The following is a 24,259-nucleotide window of genomic DNA, read 5'->3' on the forward strand; positions in this document are numbered from 1 at the left end:
ATGAATAATTCAACTGCAAATATCCCCTTATGAAGTTTGCTTTTGCGATGTGCCAGTTTCTCTTTTAATATATATATATAAATAAAGGCATACAATACAATATGCTTATATTGGGATGCAAAGTCAGCTCATGGTGTAACACAGCATGTTTTCATTGCTCTAGGTGGTTTGAGCCTTTTGTTATTCAGTGGTTGGATGAAAATGAAGACGTGTCAATGGAATTTCTTCACGGAGCTCTAGGAAGAGATAAAAAAGATGGAGTAAGTCTACCCGCTTGTGTCTGTGTTATGTTTCAGCTGTTCAGAAGTTGCAGTGGATGTGGTTAGATAGAACATTGGCTATCTTAAACAAGATACTTATTTATAATGTTGGGCTCCATGCTGGAGAAAAGCTCCATTTAAATAATCGAGACAAAAATCAAATCTCCCCCAATATGTTAGATAAGAGCCTGAGAGAGAACTTTTGACAAATGATTTCATAAAAATGAGGGCACATTTTTTTTTAATGCGGAAGAAGTTTGAAAAATTGCCAAGTTTTGCTAATATTCACATAACAAAACGAAAAACATCACATCTTCCGAGTACTTTCACAAAGATAACCTGAAGCAGATCACATGCTTCTAGCTGCAAACATATGGACACGTTTGTTACTGCTGTTTAAAAAGACGAAAATGATTTTGATGTAAACATTTGCATCCTTAGTTCCAGGCAACCTCAGAACACGCCCTTTTTTCCTGCTCTGTTGTCGATGTCTTCACCCAATTAAATCAAAGCTTCGAGATTATCAAGAAACTGGAGTGCCCGAACCCGGAAGCGCTTTCTCATTTAATGAGAAGATTTGCCAAGGTAAATTTAAGTCAGATGGTTTTGATGTTGTACACGAGGACTTAATGCTGATCTTGGATGTCTTACACACTATCATCATTTATTTTATAATGTTCCTCTCTCGGTTACTTTTACAATGTAACCGCCTCACACAGCTACTGAGTGGTCCTACATGCTCTCCACATTTCTCACTATCCCTTTCATCCGTTTATTGCCCTGTCTGTTTATTTACTGCCCCCTCTGCCATTCGTTTGCTACCTCATCTGCCTTCGGCTAAGGCCCCGGTATCTCCGCTGCAACGCGCGCCCGCGAGATTGGCGGCGCGTGCAGCCGATTAACTGGTCTGCAGCTCACTGCAGGAAGAGAGACCGGGGGGGGGCATGGCGGGGGAGTGACGGGGGCACGGCCATGACGTCACCCGGCAGGTTCGCCCTCATTGGCAGAACCGCCGGGGGGCGTGCCGTATCGCTCAACGCGAGTCCTGCTCTCAATTCTATTGAGAGCAGGAGTAGCTCTCGCCCCAGCGCTGCGGCCCCCCCTCGCAGCGGGCCCGGCGCCATTGAGGGGAGGGCTCTCGTCCGTGCAGCGTCCGCCACAGCGGATGCTGTAGTAGACAGCGGGGTCAAGGCCTTAGGTTGTTATCTTGGCTTTTATGTGTCAAAGTCTGTGGGACCTGTTCTCGTAACTGCGAGTGGGGTCAGTCCGTGTCAAAAGAGCCCTTTCCGATGGGGTTGACAGGCTTTGCTATCCTGCAAGCCCTTTCACGCATGTCCAATCCATGTGGGAAAAGTTTTTGTTTTTTTACACGCAGTTCCACTCCGGCTCTGCTAATCCGATCGGTTTGTCCAAAAAGCTTCTAACTCGCATTCTATGACAACAACTGGAATTCTCGTAGCTTCGTTATCAAAAAAGCTTCTAAAAACCTCGCATTTTTTTCACACCGGCTTAAGGGTAGCGAGATCGTTTCAGTGGATGCGGTTTTGCATCCTTACAAGCCACCGAACCTATTTCTGGACTGCAGAACAGGAACTGTCTTACTGTATATGTGTTATTAGGTATTTATATTAATTTGAGCCCTTCTCCACTGAAGCTGAACACATGGTGTACATTGCCCAAATAATTTGGTCCCCCATACAAATATCAGAGGTAAAGTCCCCAGCACTCAATGTGAACAACACGACAAACACTGGAATATGACAAAATATATAAATTGTATTGAAATGAAATACACAATATAGGATATATAATAGAAAGGATGCTATCACTATCCTAGGGAAAATAATATCAGAAATTAATTGAATCATTAATAATAATTAAAATATCTTGTATACCACTGACAGTGTATGCAGTGATGTACATATAAACTTTTTAGGCATGAGTCCCTGCACTGTTGAGGTTGGGATTTAGGATTTTGGGGATTAGACAAACTGATTTGCCCAGAGTCACAAGGAGATTTGACAGGGGGATTTGAACCGTGCTCCTCTGCAGTGCCATTGTTTGTAGAGTTATTGCATTTACTCACTGCACATCTCCTTCTATGCATCATAGTAATGGGAAATCACCAGTGGACTCATTACAAAGCCACATATCCTAATTAGCTGCCTATTAACACTCACTTTATAAACTAAACCCTGCATGTATGTGCCAACATGGAACACAAATGGTCATAAGTGCCAAACAAAAACATGTGTTCAATAATGCAACTGGTGTAAGTCTTTTAACCTTTTGTAGGTGTTCAACCTCAACCAAAGTAGAAATATCTTATTGGTAACAATCGGGGCATTCACACTATATAGTGCAGTTTGCTATACTGCAAGTTCATCCTACTGTACGTTGGAACATAATACAAATGGTGCCCGCTCTGTTTATACGTAAGGGGGAAATATGTTGCTTGTTTGTAATGTTACTAATTTGGGAGACTGTACACAATGGTTGCCCACATTGTTTGGACTCATTTTGCGATTGATTTGTTCTGCAGCCTTAATTGTTGATATTTATCTATTATTGGTCATGACCCTAATAAGAATATATATGTAAGCAATTATACCAACGCACAATTTTTCATCAAACCTTTATTATATTCACTTGGCTACAAAACCAAACAAAAGAACAACCCACGCTGATTGGCTGTTACACCGCGCAGTTTGCCATTTGGTAAAAACGCGGTTTAGAAGAGGCGATTTGCAACAGAGAATAAGTCTTTTTGACGCATTTATTTGCGCGACTTCTGAACATGCCAAACCCTGTGGTTTGGCACTGACAACTTCGGAGATACGAGATTAGGCTCCATGGAAGGTTTTAGAAAGCAGTATTGAATATTGTATTAAAATGTCAATTGTGTATTAAATACTATGTGTACTAAATTACCCAACCTAAACAAACTAACCCATTCACTAGCAGAAGAATCTGAACTTAGCAAAGTGTTTGTAGAAGATAGTGTTGGTCACTCTTGCCCACATTCTGTAACTGGGATAATCTATTTGCAGTTCTTTTCTCCCACTAGGGAACAAATGGCACACCAATGACTTGTGTGTAATGCTATAGTTAATCCTAGTTTCCATTTGTTCTATAAAACCCCACCTTTCCCATCTTTTTTTCTGATGGAGAAAAATAACTTAATTTAACTTGAAATTAAATTTAGAACCTTACTCTATATACTTAAGTCGTTAATCGCTTGCCCAGGAAGATTTCATTTTTCGCCAAATGAATGGAGCTGAAATTTTAACGATGCATTTTGTTTTTCTGCAGTTTTGACAGAGCAATATGTCAGAACACACTTTCTCTGCTGCATAATTGCCTTAGTACATACAGGAGCCTCCCAGAGCTGAATCCTGGTTTCAGCTGCAGTATTTTTCCCGTTCTCATTTGTTTCCTTTATTTCCATCTGGAGTAGGGTAGTAAATAAAATAATGCGACTGGAAATGAATAGATAAATTCCCCGGTACAAACAGTGCAAGAGCAACAGGGGTTGTAGTTCAAAAATGTTTGGTCAATTATTCTTCATACAGTAGAGACACACAGAGAGACACACAGAGAAAGCAGTGGCACTCTTTAAAGAGAAGTAACGTTTACTGTCATGCGCACGTTCTGTATATTGAATCACTAAAGAAATACATCAACCAAACCAATGGTCTGCAGCAATTGATACAGCACACGATATTCTTCAACACAATATTCATGTGCTATAGTCATTTCTTTAGACCATTGGTTTTGGGTTATATACTGTACATCTGTAGCCTTTTTACAAATATCTATCTATAAAAGCAGCATCCGAGTCTAAATATTCCAACTATCCAGCTCATGTTATCAGAAGAAAGTTTGAAACTGATTCGCAGTGAAGTTAGTAGACATACTGCTAGTACTTCTGTTACTCCTTTCTGACACTTGGCACTGATCATGTGGAAACAAATGGCATACTGTATGTGCTGCAGTCTGTAGTGATTTTCAAAAATAGGACATTTGCCAAGTGCAGAGACATTTCCACAGGGCAGGGTAATCCATCGGAATATGTATACTTGGATATGTAGAATACCTTTTTGGGCAATAGATACCGTATGATGGGAGAGGGGGAGGGGTGCCATTGCTTCGTATTAAAAGAAGCAGAGTACTAATCCTGAAAGGGATTTATTTTAGTGACGTTCTCTCCCTTTTTGATTCCATAAATACATATTGTATAAATCTGTCTAAAATAAAATCCAGAGAGCATTGCCCCAGCGTTTATAATATTTAGGATATGGTTTTAAACCAGTAATGGTACCACTATTTTTTAAGCCACTTTTATGGGGGATACCTTATGCCATTATTCAATAAGCTGTAAAGTGGCTTTCCTCAGGATGATATCAACTTTATTCATTTGAATTGGGGTTTAAATGTTGGCAAGCAAGGGTATGACTGCTTTACAATATACAGAGCCAGAGATGCCGTTTCTAGAAATCAGAGATGATTCTCTCTGGCTTATTTAATAAGTGCAATAGTGATGATTTTGGGCTACTGCACAGAAAGTCCCATTCAAGTCAGTGGGCCGTATCTGCATTATCACACTTTTATTAAATACGCCCCTCAGTCTAGAGCATTGGTGGGCAACACTTCAGCAGCCCAGTGTCGCTCTCTGCCCAGTGCAGAGGAAGTGGACATGTACCTAGCCTGGATCGTAGCGTCTCCCCACTCCATCAGCTGCTCAGTGACACTGCGCTAATACATACACATCCTCTCCTGTGCTAATCTCTAGTTAACAATGTAAGAAGAAGAATGGGGCAGTGTTCACCAGGGTGCAAAAAGTAGCTTAGCATAGTCGAGAGAAGCTCCTACCCACAGCTGGAATATCCCTTCTGCCTGTGCACCATATACAGGCATACCCCGGTTTAAGGACACTCACTTTAAGTACACTCGCGAGTAAGTACATATCGCTCAATAGGCAAACGGCAACTCACGCATGCGCCTGTCAGCACGTCCTGAAAAGCAATACTGGCTCACAACCTGTACCGAAGCTGTGCGCAAGCGGGGAGACTATAGATGCGTTATTTACATCAGTTATGCACGTATATGACGATTGCGGTACAGTACATGCATCGATAAGTGGGAAAAAGGTAGTGCTTCACTTTAAGTACATTTTCACTTTACATACATGCTCCGGTCCCATTGTGTACGTTAATGCGGGGTATGCCTGTATGTGCACCCTTGTGAAAGTTCAAGGGCCTCAAATGCAGCCCTTTCAGTATATTATGTTGGCCACCGCTGGTCTTGGGGGTCAGGGTGATAAACAATCCTGATTTAGCTGCCGTGAGATAGTGAGCTGCTAGCAATGTAGATTATACATTTTCTTATGTAAATATTCCAGTCCAATTATTTCTTCTCCTATTTTAGACCATCAACAAAGTGCTTCTCCAGTATGCTGTGATTATATCCAATGATTTCAGCTCATACTGCGGTAAAGAAAACGTGGTAAGTACAAAACTCCATGTATAAGCTGTTTTTCTTTAGAAACCCAGAAAACCTTATAAATACCGTACTTCCGATGCAGATGTGAAACCACTGCTGGGCTGGAATCTGGACAGCACATCATACTGTATGGTGGGGCTTTAGTATGTGTGATTAAATTGAAGAGGAGAAAAGCACAGTGTATTTGGTATTTCTCAGTTACAGCCGGATGAACTAAGGCACACGAAGTAGACAAGGCACATGTAGATGAAGTCCAAGTGACAAATTGGTTTATCCGATCTAGCAGTCTATTCCGTGATGATCCTTATTTTACTACATTCAGGCTGACCGACAGCTTTCTCAGGGCCAAAATTCTTGACCTGGCCCCCATGCTGTCCAACTGGAGGATTGGAGCCCACCTGTACATCTTAAGGTGGCGGCATGGTCCCAGCATAGGAAGCGTCCCAGCCAGTGACCAAGTTGGGCCCAACTTCCCTTATCAACCGGCCCAGCATGGGCCACTTGTCATCGCTCACCCCCCATCGGCGGCCCTGGCCATATTTATTAAGCCGTTTTTGCTAGAAAGTCAATGGGCTGTAAAGTCTCTTCTAGCTGAAGAAGGTGTCTTATAGCAGAAGACTGCTTAGTAAATATGGGCCTATAACTTGATGTAGATATTCTTTGAGCCTTTTATGTGTACGACTACGTGTCTTGCCAGTCTTCCAGTTGCCTTGTTTTTTCCCTCTCAAGAGGCTCTATTATATATTGGCATATGCATATAAAGTGCTAATTAATCTATGAAATTGGCAGGCAAAGTCTACAACCGCCCTTTAATTATTACCTCTCCTGTTAACTTTTAAGATGGTTGATATACTAAAAAAACGACTTCCCCTGCCAAGGCTACAAAGGGTAGACTACTCATATTGGATAAATAGCTATTAGATAGGCTGCCGTAGACTGTTTTATTATAGCTTTTTATCTGCAGAATATTCCTGTCTGCATTTTTACGTTTTAAAACAAGCAGAAACTATACCATGATAATTGAGAAAAGAGTGCTGCTGTACTGCCCGATGGCTTTATTCATGCTAAATACTTTTACAGTAAAGGAGAAGTAAAAACACTGGATAGTGTAGATTCAGGAGTCAGCACACATTACAATTGATATCACTTAACCTGCCCTATGGGCTGGATTGATATTCGAGGATCCCCAGAGAGCTAATCCTTGGTAAAGTTCCAGAGGAAATTAAACATGTCACAGTTGTATGACAAAACAAAATACTGTGAATGCAAACCAGTATCCTCATAAGAAATGTGCTTATTTAAAAGGTGTGCTACTTGATGAGCTTCATAAGTACATTTTACAGCAATGTAAACCAACGGTGATCACACACAGTGGACTTTTCACAGCCCAAGATTCGCTGTTCTGCACTCAAAATTAAATGAGGTAGAGTAGTTGGTTCATCATTTTCTGATTGCATGACATTCAAACTGACTTCTTACACTGCTGATGTCAGATAGTCACATCTTCTATGTTGATTTATTCAGATACAATGGCAAAGTGTGTTCCAGAAGTTGGCTTACTATTTAAGTGACTTTCAATTGCGGTTTGTAGGGGTTGGTCCGTTATTGTACAATTTAGTAATTTTATGGCTGGTTGCCTCAATCTTATTAGTTAGGACAGGGGTTCTCAGCTCCAGTCCTCAAGACATCGCTAACAGGTCAGGTTTTCAAGAATATTCCTGCTTCAGCACAGGTGGCTCAATCAGTGGCACTGTGGAACACCGAGCTACTGATTGAGCCACCTGTGCTGAAGCAGGGATAGCCTGAAAACCTGATCTGTTGGGCGGTCTTGAGGACTGGAGTTGAGAACCCCTGAATTACAGGAAACAATGTTGACTGTTGTTCAATTCTCAGGTTACTTGAAAAGGTCACATTTCATGTATTACTGTATGCCAGCACTTGAATGCACATTTTGTTATTTTTGACAATTAGTTTTATCTGAATGGGTGACTTTTTAATGGGTTTTACTTGAGAACCAAGAATGTGTTTTTAACAAAATATTTGGACATAGCATTTCCTCCGTTAAAAAATTTGGGGCCAAAAACGGCTGTGTCCAAAAACGGCTGTGTATAAAACACATTGGTTTCAACTGCTGTGGGGAAAAAACAAAACGTGGTGTATTCATAATGATGTTAGAAATTATTTGTTGCAAGTGATAAGCAATAACTGAACCCCTTTGCTACCAGGAGAGATGCAACACATTGCTATGCTGTATTAATAAAAGGGTCAGATATTATCTTGAATATTTTGATAGCACGTGCTTTACAGTTGAGAATTGTGTTAGCTTCCAAGGTAATGATAGAGAGGGGTCCTCGTTAAAGGATTAATCCATGCAATATTCTACATGTTTTTTTTTTCTTCTAAATACAAGACAGGGAGCCCTACACACCAATAAGAGATGGAAAAAAAGTTACTGCAAGAGAATCATTTTAATGACTGGGCACAGTCATATCCATAACATCCAACGTTTCGGTGCCTAGCACCTACATCAGGGATGGATTCTAGGCACCGAAACGTTGGATGTTATGGATATGACTGTGCCCAGTCATTAAAATGATTCTCTTGCAGTAACTTTTTTTCCATCTCTTATTCGTGTGCACGGCTCCCTGTGTTGTACAGTATTATATGCAGGTGCCCCGACTAGGACCTTTGCCTTTAGCACCCAATTTCTTTTTGTTTCTTATTGTTTGTCCTCATATATTTGGGACATCCCAATATGCATAGATCCTGATTTCTTTGTGTTTAGCTGTTTAAAAAAAATCAGTTCTATAGTATTAGATCAGCGGTGCGCAAACTGTGGGGCGCGACCCCCAGGGGGGGCGCGACACTGCCGACGGGGGGCGCGGGGTTTACAGAGGCCCCGCGCGCTTCCCGAAGGCACTTAAATTAAGTGCCGGGGGAGCTGCAGGGCCTCTGTAAACCTAACTTACCGTGGCTCCGGCGGCTTCCTCCCTGCGGCGCCATGGCAACGCGGCATCAAAATGACGCTGCGAGGTCATGTGACGTCACGTTGCTATGGCAACGTGACGTCATTACGCCGGAGCGCGGGTAAGTTGGGGTTGGGGGGGCGCGGGAGCGAGGGGACAGCCGTCAGGGGGGCGCAGGGAAAAAAGTTTGCGCCCCCCTGTATTAGATAATACCGACTACATTTTTTAAATTCAATTCTTAATGCCATTTTTAATGAGCATCCTTTGATTTCTGTATCAGGTTTTAGCCACCTCCCCAGCAGTGCAAGAACTTTGCTACACTTTCCTGTTTGTGATAATTTGTTGCCAATATTCCCAGCAGTTTAAGCTTCAAACTGTAACAACAGACAATGTTACGTTAGTAATGTAAGAATCCATAGTAGCTGCTGAGTTACACTGACAGAAGGATCGATTGAAACTAAAAGGCAGCCATTTAGTGATCCCTGGGAAGCAGGATTTTGCTAATCGATTACTGGAGAACAAATTGATCGGCAGCTTAAGTAATGAATTTTCAATAAAGGTAATCAAAGGCCGAATATATTAAAACAATTTTTTTGTATCGCCTCTTTAAAAGGGTGTGTTCTAGACTGAAATCTGAATGTGATGTCACGGGGCAGTTCATGTCAAGTCAGCAAAAAAATCCCTTAGTACAACGGGCTGATAAGCTACATTTACTTTGTCACGGTTCTTTGCTTACTTCAATAACCAGTACATTAGATGGTATTAGATTAAGAGCTTTTGTAACAGTCTATAAACCTAGTTAATTGTATGCTTGGATACTTCCAAGCTGAGTGTTTAATTAATACCTAATGTATGTGTTTCAAATTTGCATGAAGATACATTTTTTGGGTAATATTGTTTGCAACCAAAGTCTGAACATTTACAAAATAGCAGCTGTACTGCACCGACACACTTTATTCGAGCAAATACCCAGTATGTACCTGGCAGATACCTGGAATGCGCCACTCCTCACCTCTGACAAGTCCCGTTGCGTTTGCCTTCCCAGCCTGGGTTCATGCCTGGCTGACGGGCGGCTGATCTGTTAAATGATAATGATTAGGATTTAATAGGCTGCAATGCTTCGTGTGTCTACCAGATGGCATAAATTCATGAATTGTAATGCAGTATATATATATATACTGTGCAGTATTGCAGCCAGCGGGAATAAAATGCTTCAATCCCTGCCTGGAAAATACCTCAATGCACTCGGGCAGAAAACCGTCACAAACCTCAATACACCCGGGTATACCCGAATTCGTGGGACTAGCCGAGCTCGAATAAAGTGTGTCGCCAGTGTAAAATAAAATACTTATCCAACAGCAATAACTCTTCTTTTATTTATTTATTTATTTTTAGCCGTGTATTCTGATTAATAACATCCAGCAATTAAGAGTTCAACTAGAAAAAATGTTTGAGAATATGGGAGGGAAAGAGGTGAGTGCCGTCTTTTCTACTTTTGTCTTTTCAAAATATACTTGGAGATCATTGGCTCAATCCTTATTGCATTGAATCAGTCTATTGCAGTATTTGACTTGGTTAAAAAGCTGCCATTTGAAAATTAAGATGGGATCAGGATATCAATAATACATTTTGAATATCACAAGCAACCATTTAATGCATTGGTAAGATACAGAAGGGAAACTTATTTTTGCACCATATGCTAATGATCTGTAAAACATTTGTTTGTATATTTTATGTTGTGTGTTGTATTCTGTAGTGAAATGTAGTGCCACTTGGTATTATGGTATATCATGTTTTATGTACTTGTGTTGATAGTTTTGTGCTTGGTCTGTAATGTGTTATGTCTTTGTCCAATGCCTTTGACTTGCAATCGATTGAACAGAAGAAAGAAGGAGCAATAGCCTTTTACAAGGTTTGTAAAGGCACGCATGCGTTGATATTTCTAAACATAGGTTTCAGGCTCTAATCCAGTGCCGGCATGACAGGTTATTGTGACTGTACCAGTCTAAGAAATGAAAACAAAAAGCATCACTCTGCTGATTATATGTAATATTTGAAATTCACCAAGAGAAATTTGCAACAATGTTAATATTTAAATTCATCACATCAATAATACTTTACTCCTAGCACCGTGTGCTTACAATGTACAGATGTAGCAAAGCGTAGTGTCTTCCATGCCACTGCCACACGTGGTCGGGGCACTGAAGTTTTAATGCGTTGGAGGGGATCCAATCAGAAGCATGGGCCCTCCTCAGTTCCATTGTGGCAGACACTGTGCTGGGCGCTGCTGACTTTTGCTTGTTTGTCTGTGGCACCGGGGACTGTACTGTACGTCTTGCTCCATCTGTAATATGTGGTGCTGGACACAGGAAAATGAAAGGGCTTGCTCAAGTGGCCGAGTCTGCAATTGAACCCACAAACTGTACTTCAACCGCAAAGCACATGCTTAGATTAAGTGATGAACTTCTCAGGTGCCACGAACCGCTACGAAGGTCTGATGGCCCAAGCGATGTATTAATGAAGCATTATTTATTAGGGAAGCAATATATTAATGGAATGGTTCCAAGTGAGTGAGCTCCAATGAATTTGAGTCTACTGCTGCAAAGGGAGAATGCCTTCCTATGAGTGAGACCCACACCAAATGAATGAGACTTAGGCGGGCCATGTCACTGTAGCTTTACATGCGCTGGCATTGCATGTATCTGAACGGTTCTCGATAACATCTCGTGCCGGGGTCTTCCTACAAAGAAGGCACTGATTTTTTTCAGTCTGAGTATAACACAAATTCCTTCTCCCAGAGAGATTTTATTAGGGCATCCACTGTGCTGACTGGAGGGCAACAATATTTGACGGTGTGTTTTCGCAGAGCGAACTTAATCAAAACAGCCCCATGAATATTTCCTTACGTTGGAATATTTTGCACAGCTGCTGAGTGTTAATGCAGCAGCCGATTCCGAGAAACAACTGGATAAAATCAGACGTTCACCAAGTTTCTTTTTGTTTATCGCTTTGCATGTGGGATATTTGGAAATGGGGAATACTGTGCGTGTCCTCTACTATGCTGTAACCCAGGGGTGGTCAACTTCAGTCCTCAAGGGCCACCAACAGGTCAGGTTTTTAGGATACCCCTGCTTCAGCACAGGCAGCTCAATTAGTGGCTCAGTCTATGGTGAAGCAGGGATATCCTGAAAACCTGACCTGTTGGGGGGCATTGAGGACTGGAGTTGGCTGCTCCTGCTGTAAACTAATCTGAGTTTGTTTCACAGTGTGTTTAATCAATGTGTAAATGTGTATGTATATATAAGTGTAGAAAGATAGATATACTTTGTATATATATATAATACTTTAAGCATATATAATACTTTTTTTTTAAGGCATTTTTTCTGGATATGTGAAGCATACGTTAGGGCAGGGGTGCTCAACCTTCGACTGAGCCTCTGATTGAGCCACCTGTGCTGAAGCAGGGATATTCTGAAAATCTGACCTGTTTGGGGGGGGGGGGGGAGGGGGTGGCTTGAGGACTGGAGATGAGCACCCTTGGGTTAAGGGACTTCGATAGGAAATGCTTGGAAGTACCTTCATTGAGCACCAGTAAATCAAATACAGATCAAAATACTGTAAATACAACTATAGGATACAGTATCTGTCGTCTATTGGATATGGGACCATGAGGGAACCTTTGTATATGGGAACATGAGGGAACCTTTGTATATGGGAACATGAGGGTACCTTTGGATATGGGAACATGAGGGTACCTTTGTATATGAGAACATGAGGGTACCTTTGTATATGAGAACATGAGGGTACCTTTGTATATGGGAATATGAGGAAACCTTTGTATATGAGAACATGAGGGTACCTTTGTATATGGGAACATGAGGGTACCTTTGGATATGGGAACACAAGGGTACCTTTGTATATGAGAACATGAGGGTACCTTTGTATATGAGAACATGAGGGTACCTTTGTATATGGGAATATGAGGGAACCTTTGGATATGGGAATATGAGGGTACCTTTGGATATGGGAATATGAGGGAACCTTTGTATATGGGAACATAAGGGTACCTTTGTATATGGGAATATGAGGGAACCTTTGGATATGGGAATATGAGTGTATCTTTGTATATGAGAACATGAGGGTACCTTTGGATATGGGAATATGAGGGAACCTTTGTATATGGGAACATGAGGGTACCTTTGTATATGGGAACATAAGGGTACCTTTGTATATGAGAACATGAGGGAACCTTTGTATATGAGAACATGAGGGTACCTTTGTATATGGGAACACGAGGTTACCTTTGTATATGGGAACACGAGGGTACCTTTGGATATGGGAACATGAGGGAGCCTTTGGATATGGGAACATGAGGGTACTTTTGGATATGGGAACACGAGGGAACCTTTGGATATAGGAACACGAGGGTACCTTTGGATATGGGAACATGAGGGTACCTTTGTATATGGGAACATGAGGGTACCTTTGTATATGGGAACACGAGGGAACCTTTGGATAAGGGAACACGAGGGAACCTTTGGATATGGGAACATAAGGGTACCTTTGGATATGGGAACACGAGGGAACCTTTGTATATGGGAACACGAGGGAACCTTTGGATATGGGAACATGAGGGTACCTTTGGATATGGGAACATGAGGTTACCTTTGTATATGGGAACACGAGGGAAACTTTGTATATGGGAACACAAGGGTACCTTTGTATATGGGAACACGAGGGTACCTTTGGATAAGGGAACATGAGGGTACCTTTGTATATGGGAACAAAAGGGTACCTTTGGATATGGGAACACGAGGGAACCTTTGCATATGGGAACATGAGGGTACCTTTGGATATGGGAACACGAGGGAACCTTTGGATATGGGAACACGAGGGAAACTTTGGATATGGGAACACGAGGGTACCTTTGGATATGGGAACACGAGGGAACCTTTGGATATGGGAACACGAGGGAACCTTTGGATATGGGAACACGAGGGTACCTTTGGATATGGGAACACGAGGGAACCTTTGGATATGGGAACACGAGGGTACCTTTGTATATGGGAACACGAGGGTACCTTTAGATATGGGAACACAAGGGTACCTTTGGATATGGGAACACGAGGGAACCTTTGCATATGGGAACACGAGGGCACCTTTGCATATGGGAACACGAGGGCACCTTTGCATATGGGAACACGAGGGCACCTTTGCATATGGGAACATGAGGCTACCTTTGTATATGGGAACACGAGGGTACCTTTGTATATGGGAACACGAGGGTACCTTTGGATATGGGAACACGAGGGAACCTTTGTATATGGGAACACGAGGGTACCTTTGTATATGGGAACACGAGGGTACCTTTGGATATGGGATCACGAGGGAACCTTGTCACAGGTTTGCTTGTTTAGTAAAACTTGTTCCAAACAATATTGCACTTTCTAACACTGCCTGTTCTTTCCCTAATACTGTATATTAATAAATAACCTATTTGTTTATTACTATACACGCTCAAGTGGGGTTCATGCGCTGATCCTTTGTGTTAAAATATTGTTAAAGGAAAAAAATAGTCTAGTTAGCAGGAAAGCTGAATTGTGTTGACTTCTAGTATTCATCTCCAGGGACTTGTCATATTTTATACTCGTCTTTTGTACTTGAAGTTTAATTAATTCCACATTGCAGGCAATACACTTGTGAATAACACATCTCTTATAAATGTCATCAAAATAGTTTTTTGCTATAATACATGGCTGATAACTGGAAAAATATATAATTGTGTGTATGTATGTATATATATATATATAACAAACAAATTGGAGTAGCGCCTTAGGAAGCTTGATAAGGATAAATCAGCTGTGTAAATCAGATAGAGTTAACAAGGCTATTGACCAAAGAATCCCCAAAAGGGCGAATTTGTGATAAAAACAAGTGAAATCTATAGCAAAAATAAAAAATATAAAAAATAAAATAAAAACCAGATGTCAGTTGAAATTTCCAAAAATGTACTTAGTCCACTAGAGTTTTGCTGCCCGTATATAAGGATCACCAAATCCCAAGGATATCTGCAGAAAACAAGAAGAAAAAACAGGCGCACTCCTAGTGTGATAAAGTATGAAACAGTATTTATGGGATTGTAAAATATAAAAAGCGCACTCACAAACAGAGTAAAAATAATAGCATTTATGAGATATACTCAATCGCCTTGAAGCTATGAAAGGAATGTATCAGCCTGTCCCGTTGGTGCCACCTCTGGTGTATCCGTTGTGCAAGGTGCACTGGAGCCACCGAAACCAGATGATGTAATAATCAGCAACACGGTCAGAGACTCCCTCCAGATACACCTCCCACAGCTCTCACTGCTCACCAGCAGGCAACTGCAAAACCGGAAGTGACAGCAGTCCCAAGCAAAATAGCAACAGCTCCAAGGTACTCTCTCTGTTCATGCAGTAATGTCAGCCACAAACTCGCCTCTTTGGGAAACGCCCTACGCGTTTTGTCACTAAGGACTTCGTCAGTGTCTGAAAATGTAAATACTCTCTCCAGAGCGTGCAACAGTTCATTCAGAGCCCAAAGCATTACTTATTAAATGTTTTAATATATATTAAAATACTGTGCTTAGATTACAGAAAAAAGGATTACAAAAACATACTGTTACAATAAAATGCAGAACAGTTTCTCAAAATAAAAAGGATATAACGTAAAAGAAATCGCTATACATCACCATAAGTCATATGTTTTCTCCCAGAGAAGTAACTGGCAAGAGAAGATAACGTATTTGGTCCCAAATACACCTTGGTAGACATCTAATTTTCATCATCTTTTCCCAGACTTAAATACATTCTTTCCTCATGGAACTAGCATAAACCCCCGCCCCTCGTGGTAAATCGGCTGTTAGATTGACAGTTTTATTACATCTGTCAAGTCCCTGATTCCATGTTTCATATCTTGGGATGGCATAGGATAGTTCCACCCCCCTGACAATCCATAAACCCCTTCCAGAGAATACTTTTAAAAACCTTTTGTTTATGTCAGAGTCCCTGTCTGGCAGAACATATATCCTTATCTCTAGAAAATATGAGTTTTTACCATTAGGCCTGCAAAAGGTGTTAACATACCATAAAACCTCTCTTTGTACTTTTCGCACCCAACTTCAATCAAGCCCCTTTGAAGCTCCCACATATTCATGACGTGCAAGACCCCAAACATTCTATTTTCAACTTCAAACTGTAGCTCATTAACCACTTAAGCACCAGAGGGATTAAAATATCTAATATCTTATGAAAAAGACAGGACAGTGTAACCAACAGTGATGGTGCACATTTTTTTGTCATGCATGAATGCACAGTGCAGTTTACTTGTTTCCACTTGTAAAATTGCTTTTGCACTGCAGGCAGTGTTCTTGAAAAGTTGTAGTTTCCCTTCTCATTGCTGGGAGACAGGTCACTTTTTGACATGCTGTGAGATGATTCTCTCTCGGCTGGAGAATGACTGTGGGATTTGCTCCCGGTCCTGCGTTTCAGAATTGTAATCATACTTTTGTTATCTATGTCTGAGTGTCACATTCTTTGAAGTATTTTTTGCTTTGAAAAGACCCAGTCTCCTCATTCCAAAACGTGCTTGGGAGTATTTGAAAATGACATCAATATGACCTCCTCAAAGTGGTTAACTAAGAGGATGAACCTACTTGAGTTAATCTCAACATAGTAACACACACTGTGTTATTAAGTGTAGTATAAAAAATGAGGTGGTATTAAATTGGTTCATTCAGTAGAATTCGTAGATTCTTGCCTTTGTGTTAGTTTTTTTTTAGAGGAGATAAAAGACCGATCTTGGGGTCAGCTGAATCTTGATCACGACAATATCTGCATTAAAATAACCCTAAGCGAGACATTTTTATCCTGCGTTGCTTCGCATCAGATTATCCAGGTACTTAACGCTTTCAGCTCAGTGTGTGTCATTTTGTGAGCTTCAAAGTAGAATTTTCACTGAAATTCATGCATGTTTTATAAATTGTTTCGTGCAGAATTTCACATGGCACATTTGAAGACATTGGCACAACTGAAGCCATGTGACCTCAGGTGACACGACCCTTTATACTGGCATTTTTTCCTAGTTTCGTGAAAAATTTTCACAATGCAAATTTGAAGGCATTCACACACTGTTAACAGCAGGTATTAAGGAGGCATTAACTGGTAAATGTAATATATTGAAATTAATATACGTTGTAATATATCTTCTGCTGCATCAAACATTTTCTCAATCTCTGAAGTGACTTACGTTTTCCCAAGTAATATGCCGCAAGCAAAAATCATTTAATTTTTTAAAATGCTGTGAACCAAAGAACATTTTTTTTCCGTCTGTGTAGATAAATTTATAGGAAACAAAAACTGTCCATATGATCTGCGCTCCTCCGTTTGGAAAGTATGAAGCAGGTAAAAGGATCGGCCTTACATTTATGGAAAATAAAGAACAATTCCTGCGCTCCTACCAATTGGACTAAAATATACTAGTGACGTTTTTACATTTAGAACCTAAGTCTGTGTAACACAGGAGTCATTTGGTTGCATCTTTTGATCAAAACATGATTGAAGCCTGCCAACCTTGTCAAGGTAACCTCTGTTTAGCAGGCACCTACACTGAATATATTTAATTTCTTAGTCTCCTATGGACTAAACTTTGTGAAATATGTGAAAGTTCCCTGAAAGGGTTAAATAAAGGAAGTATATGCTTTTGTGATTTAGTACCATTAAAAGCTGGCCAAAGCCAGTAACAAAGTTCCCTTATTATAAAGGTAAACTATGGATGCACAAAAACCCTAGTGTGAAATATTAATACTTACACATATCTCTTATGTTTGTTAGCCACCTTCTCTTCAGTGGAGGGTGAAGTGTAGACTGACAATGAGGTGTACAATGCCTTTAAGCTAATTGGAGAATTGGTAAGGAGCTCTATCCTGAAGGGAGTAGACACATTAACATCAATGAATACAAATATGAATTCATGTCTTATAGCAGAGGAATTATCTATAGGAACTCCAAAGCAATATGACAATATTGTAAGGATTCATTTGGCCCTTTTGTTCAGGATTAGATATTTTATATTGACAAGAGAAAATAGGATTATTCAGCCAAATCCACCGACCAGCACAACAGGAATTGAAATAAACACACACACACACACACACACACCTATAATAAAGGGCAGGATTGATTTTTGTTCTTCAGTTTTACCCTTGGGCAAAAGAAACCCAGATTTATCAATAAAACTTGCCCATTTCGGTGGAACAAATGCTGGAGCAAAAGCAGTGTCATATTTGCACTGCAGGAAAACTCTGAAAACCTTCTCAACACTGTATTAATCCAGTGATTCAGGCATGAAAGCTGGTTTCAGTTTCCTGATAAAATACACACCATCTCTATAACATTAATGTAATGATTGTTGCCATTTGGTAATACACATACATTTTAAGCTCTCTCTGTGCGTTTGGATTTTTTTTTCTATATCTGCAATAATTTCCTTCCTAAGTTTAGGGCATGGGAACTCAAACCATGTTCTAGCTCTCTGCAAATACAGAACCATTGTCTTCCCCGGCTTTATTCCAATGCCCCGTTGCCATTTTGGAACACTGATTGAATAACCCGAAGTGTGACAGATCTCTAATCTGTATCACAATTGTGCCCCATGTCTGCCAGGTTGTGTATCTCTAGGGCTGTAAACGTCTTCTGGTATCTGGTTCTTGTATTCATATGTCCAATAAGTGCAAAGAAATCTTCTTTTGACTTACTTTGCCCCAGCATATATAAATATATATATATAAATAAATATATATATATATATATATATTAACATTTGTTTTATTTAATGCAGATCTCCTTTTTCCTTCAGACAATTATTTAATACAGCAAAACATGAAAAATCATGTTTTTTTAATTAAATTAGTTCTGTAGTATTAGATAATACTTTCTGCATTTTTTTTAACTCCTAATGCCATTTTGAATTTTTTTTTTTAATGTACCGATACTACTTTGGTTGCTAAAGCAACCATTTAGAAAGTCCTATCCACTTCCTCTTTTGAAACAGGCTCTGACATACACGTTTTTGAGGTCTCTGCTTTGGCAACAAAGTATCACAAACAGATATGTTGCTGTGTTCCAAACAGCAGACTGTTGCTCTGTTGCTCTGTTGCTCTGTTGCTCTGTTGCTCTGTTGCTCTGTTGCTCTGTTGCTCTGTTGCTCTGTTGCTCCAGACTATTACTCTGAAAGCTGTAACAATAATGTGTTACACTTGGCAATGTAATGTTACATATCAGCTGCAGCATTTCAGACTGCAGCACACAAATAGAAGGCGCCATTATGTTAGTCACACAATCAGGATTTTTACAGATTTATAAACAGGAGCACCAAACTATTACCAGTTTAGGTAAGAATGTCAAATTTGTCACATACTTTACATACTGTATAAATATAGGAGGGTAAAAAAAAAAAAAGAGTAGGAAATGTGTCCCATAGTGATATGGCAATGTATGCCCAAGCATTGATTGATCACAAAATGACTTTTGGGTTGATTGGAGACATTCACAAAGTTGTAAAAATTCATATACTCATCACATAAATACATCATACACATACCGCTGTGTGGAATATTTTCGGAGCCCACTGAAGTATGATTTAGTTACAGTATATGAGGCTGAAAGTCTCATTAAGCTCTTGTACTGCGATTCCCTGTATGACTTCCTCAATGACTTTCTAAGAGTGCTTTAACCTTGAGTTAGATATATCACTATAATAAGATCATTATGGGAGTTTGTGCTTAAGAGTAGCATATGCTTTCATGCAGAAAGAACGCACTTGAAATGGTCAAAGAAGAAGGCTATATCTGTAATGATAAAACTGTGACAAAGACGAAAGTGTTACAGTCATGGCTTATACCAGGGATGCGCCAACTTTAAGTCCTGCGCCCCCCTGCCTGCTCTCCCCCACTGCTCGCGCCCCCCCCCCCCCCCACACCTTGTATCCAGCGTAGTGTCAAATGACGTCGTGGGTCATGTGATGTCACAATGTCACGTGACCCCGCGGCGTAATTTGACATCGCGTCGCCATGGTGACGTGTCACACCAGCCGTCTAAATCAAGGTTAGGGAAGTTGCAGAGGCCTCACACGATCCCCCGGCATTTCATTTAAATGCCTTTGGGAAGAGCGCGGGTCCTCTGCAACCACCCGCTCCCCCTCAAAAAAAAAAATCTCGTGCCCCCCAGTTTGCGCACCCCTGGCTTATACTACTCTACATAACATGGAGATAACCAAGCTCCACGTACCAATGAGAAGTGGGACCTGCTTTGAAAGTTCTCTAGTAAATACTACACACATCACAATTACTGTTTTCAAATGAGACATTATGAATTTATTACAGAGGGGCTACCTTAATTATCTCGTTAACCTGTGATTTTTGGTTTAAAGCAGCAAAACATGAAAACTTATGTTTTATAAAAAAAAATACAGTTCTGTAGTATTAGATAATAGTGACTGTTTTTTTATTTTTATTATTTCAACTCTTTGTCATTTTTTATTGAGTTTTAATATTCCGAGTATCTTTTGATTTCTAAAGCAAGTTTTAGCCCATTTCCCCAGCAGTGCAAGATCTTTGCACCACTTTTCCCATTTGTGATCATTTGTTGCCAAATTTTTGTAAGCAGTTTGAGCTGCAAACTAACAATAGATAACGTTACCTTAATAAACGAAGGATACATTGTAGCTGCTGAGTTACACTGACTAAAGGATTGATTGGAACTGAAAGGCAGCCATTTAGCACACAATCAGGATTTTTTACAGATTTATAAAAGGAGCACCACACAATTGCCAACTTAGGTAAAAATGTAGAATTATACATGGTCACATGCCTTACATATACTGTACAAATAAGGAAAAAAAAGGGTGGTGGGGCAGGGGGCAAATGTAGTATTGCTGCTTTAATACCTTTTCATTTTTTAACCTTATGGCAAAAAAACTGCTGGCCAATGTTGAAGTCATCATTCTTCTGTGATTTATTTTGGCTACAACACATTAAAGTTAAATGAAAAACGGATTGCCATTATTATTTACTTATTCATTCTTCAACTTCCCCCACCATCCTTTGAGTTAAGCCAGAGGGAACTACAGTACACTCAAGGGGCAGGAAAGAATACTTCTTCATGAAAAGCAGGGTTGTCAACAGCATTGCATTCCAGCAGCAAAGGAATTGCAAAAGCTTGATATTGATACATAGAAATTTATATAGATCACACTGTCAGGATATCATCATTTTACCTACCTACTGTGACGAATATTTGGTGCAATACTGGGCATTGAAAACATATTGGTTTTATTCAATATTTCAAAAACAAGCAAAACACCAGGACCAAATGAACATGTGTTGGATATACATGCTAGTAACTATTATTAATCGGAATTCCTACCTACTTTAGGGCCAGACTGGTTAATATTAACTAACACAATACATCAATAGAAATGTAATTCGCCATCTTATAGGGGAGATTCACTAACTACTGGTACAAGTTATCGCCCTGAAATTCCACGGTAAGGGTCATTCAATTTATTGGCAGCCAACATGGGATCCGAGTGCAATAACCGTTATCGGAGGTGTGGAATCCCTGCATATGGTTCTTCTGCACTTTTAACATTAGGTATAACTCTATTTGACAATCATTTAGGGCCTTTTTTTACGTTGTCTGAAGCAGCCGCTTGGGCCATTTTCGGGCATTTTGGGGTGAGAACAGCCTCTTTGCCCAATGTAGATGTTTCCCCTTAGTTGGGACGATCATCTCGTTTTTTTATATTTATGAAACCATATTTAAAAGCCAAAGAAAATTCAACTTTAAATATTTAGATGGCATTTGAATGTAGTTAATAGTTTTGCAGGGTTCATGTATTTTATTTCATTGTGTATAGTATTTTTGATTCCCAGAACAGATTTCACTTTCTGGTTATTTCTAAGGTTGTGTACCTGTTGGGTGCAAATAATCTATTAGCTAGACTTGTGCAAAACAAGTAATTTATACTGGATGTTATATTGGAAACCAGTGCACACAGTAAGCTTAATTAAAGGCAACACTAGGAGCAAGTCCATTGGGGAAACACAATACTCTACAATGAAGAAGTTGGCAAACTGCGTGTGACTGGAATGAGCATAGATCTTTGGTATTTCCATAGTTTTTTCTACCATAAAGCCAACTTATAAAGTTCACTAAATAAATTAAATATCCAGAAAAAAAAGGTCTTTAAAGGTGTTTGATAAACAGTGATAGCGGCCCAGTCGGCACTATTGTAGTTTAATGACTAACTCCAAAGTTATTCTATTGTAGCTAAGTAATGAATTTAAAACACACAGTCATCCAATCAGTGAAAAAGAGATAGTGACTGTAAATGTTCTTTCTGCAGCTGGACCCTGATGCAAGTGAAATGCTCAAGGATCTGCAGGTGAAGCTGAGTGCTGTGCTTGATGAGCTGAGTTGTACATTTGGTGCAAGGTAAAACCACCTGCATTGTTGCCATTACAAAACATTTGCCTTAGTGATACACATTACATAGAAAGAGAGAGACACACACTGCAAAAAATACTCAACAAATGATATTTGTTTTTAGGCACAATGCATATGACAATAAAAAAAGTGAAAAGTCAGCCCTAAGAAAGAAATCTCTCGTAGACCTGTTTTCATCGTCTTTTGTTTCTATTTGTATCCTAAACTCTTCATTCCACACCGGTTCTTTTTCCAGTTTCCAGAGTGTGGTAGAGGACTGTGTGAGACAAATGAGTCTTGAATTAAATCAAATGAGAGGAAATGGAAATGCATCCACAAATAGGAACAATGCAGCCATGGATGCAGAAATTGTGCTGCGGCCACTGATGGATTTTCTGGATAAAACGTTAGTATGTCCTTTTTATCAGTAATGCAATTTGAACTCTCCAAGTCATAGCATGCAAATATAAAAGTGCTCATACTAGTGAGAAGAGTCACACGTAATAGGATTATCACTACTTTGTTGAGCATATTTTATACAGTTCAGTTCAACTTGCAGAATTCTAATGGTTCTAGTTTCACTTCTAGTAGCAGAATTCTAATTTTTCTAGTTTCACTTCTACATTCTATTGATTCTAGTTTCAGTTCTACTGGCATAATTCTACGGGTACTTGATTCAGTTATACTAGCAGAATTCTACTGGCTCTAGTTTCAGTTCTACTGGCAGAATTCTACTGGCTCTGGCTCTAGCTTCAGTTCTACTGGTAGAATTGTATGCATATTGCATGATACTTTTTCTTGGATAACAAACAGATCTCACTGCTACTGTACATAGATAAAATAGTACATAGAAAACAAAAAGTTGTATGATACCTTGCACTGGAACAAGAAATAGTTTCAACTACAAGCTTTCAAAAATCACAGGATCCATCTTCAGGTTTATTTCAGGTAGAGTAAAAAAACAGAACAAAGAGTATGGAGCAAAAGGGATAGTCATGATGAGAACATTACTACGCATACTGTATGTGTTTTAAGACATTGCTGTTATTGTACTAGTATATTTGTTCTATGTTATGATTTGTTCTGCTATTTAATGTCACTGCAGTTTTGCTACTGTTTTAATTAGATTTTAATGGTGAAATGTTTTATTTTCTTGCAGATTATATGTCTCTGCAAAGATATGTGAGAAGACCGTTTTAAAACGTGTTTTGAAAGAGCTATGGAAATTGGTACTTAATACGATGGAGAAGCAAATTGTTTTGCCACCTCTAACAGATCAGACTGTAAGTACTTTAACAATGGCTAACTGGAAGGTGGGAAATGGCACCAGGGTTGGCTGAAAACTCCTATTCAAGTCAATAGGAGTTTTTGGCAAATCACAGTGCGATCACCCACTTCAAGGCTTATTGAATAATGAACTTTCTTAACTCTCTTCATGTATAGTTGTACCGCTTTGTATGTACCTCAGCACATGAGTAAAGTGCCCATCAGACCATGCTAATGATTAAATATTTATAACCCCTGGATCACAAAGTTCACGGCATTGCAGACAGAAACCCTACTTCTTAATTGATCAATAGATGCATAAATATTCACACAAGAATAGAAAACATGATGTTCAATAAGTAACAAGTACAGCATTTATATTGATTGTTTACTTCAGTTTCAGTGTTCTTTAGCTCAATATGTTGTTGCATAAAGCAGGTTATACCCAAAAGACAACCTTTTGGAAATGGAATGTTATCTGCGGGTGAAGCCTCCTCTGCTTTCTAAGCTTCAGGAATTTTTGTGGGACAGAAGTCGGCAGACGTCCCATTTTATGCCTGACACTACACACTACATAACTAAGCAAAACACCACTTCTTATAAATCACTGTAGGGAAAATAAACTCTCATGTTTTTCTTTTTTAAAAGGTACTGACATTCTAAGGCAAATAAAGTACATTTCATTTCTCATTGGTAACTAGTTGTTATGCTGGTGCTGCCCGCAGACCAGACCCGTCCCCTGAGC

General features: G+C 39.8%; 1 protein-coding gene across 6 annotated transcripts in view; it reads left to right on the forward strand.

Moving 5' to 3' along the window:
* Nucleotides 1–24,259, forward strand: part of UNC13C (unc-13 homolog C) — a 343,863-nt gene that overhangs the window by 242,935 nt on the left and 76,669 nt on the right. For 5 of the 6 annotated variants that reach the window (XM_075575720.1, XM_075575723.1, XM_075575724.1 and 2 more), the window contains 8 exons: nt 164–260; nt 702–845; nt 5,688–5,765; nt 10,124–10,201; nt 10,611–10,640; nt 22,169–22,257; nt 22,505–22,654; nt 23,408–23,531. In XM_075575720.1, coding sequence (XP_075431835.1) covers nt 164–260; nt 702–845; nt 5,688–5,765; nt 10,124–10,201; nt 10,611–10,640; nt 22,169–22,257; nt 22,505–22,654; nt 23,408–23,531 — 790 coding nt within the window. The remainder of the gene's footprint in view (nt 1–163; nt 261–701; nt 846–5,687; nt 5,766–10,123; nt 10,202–10,610; nt 10,641–22,168; nt 22,258–22,504; nt 22,655–23,407; nt 23,532–24,259) is intronic. The other variant, XM_075575726.1, reaches the window with a different exon arrangement.

This window comes from Ascaphus truei, chromosome 18 (assembly GCF_040206685.1).
Source record: "Ascaphus truei isolate aAscTru1 chromosome 18, aAscTru1.hap1, whole genome shotgun sequence".
In the NCBI taxonomy this organism is placed as follows: Eukaryota; Metazoa; Chordata; class Amphibia; order Anura; family Ascaphidae; genus Ascaphus; species Ascaphus truei.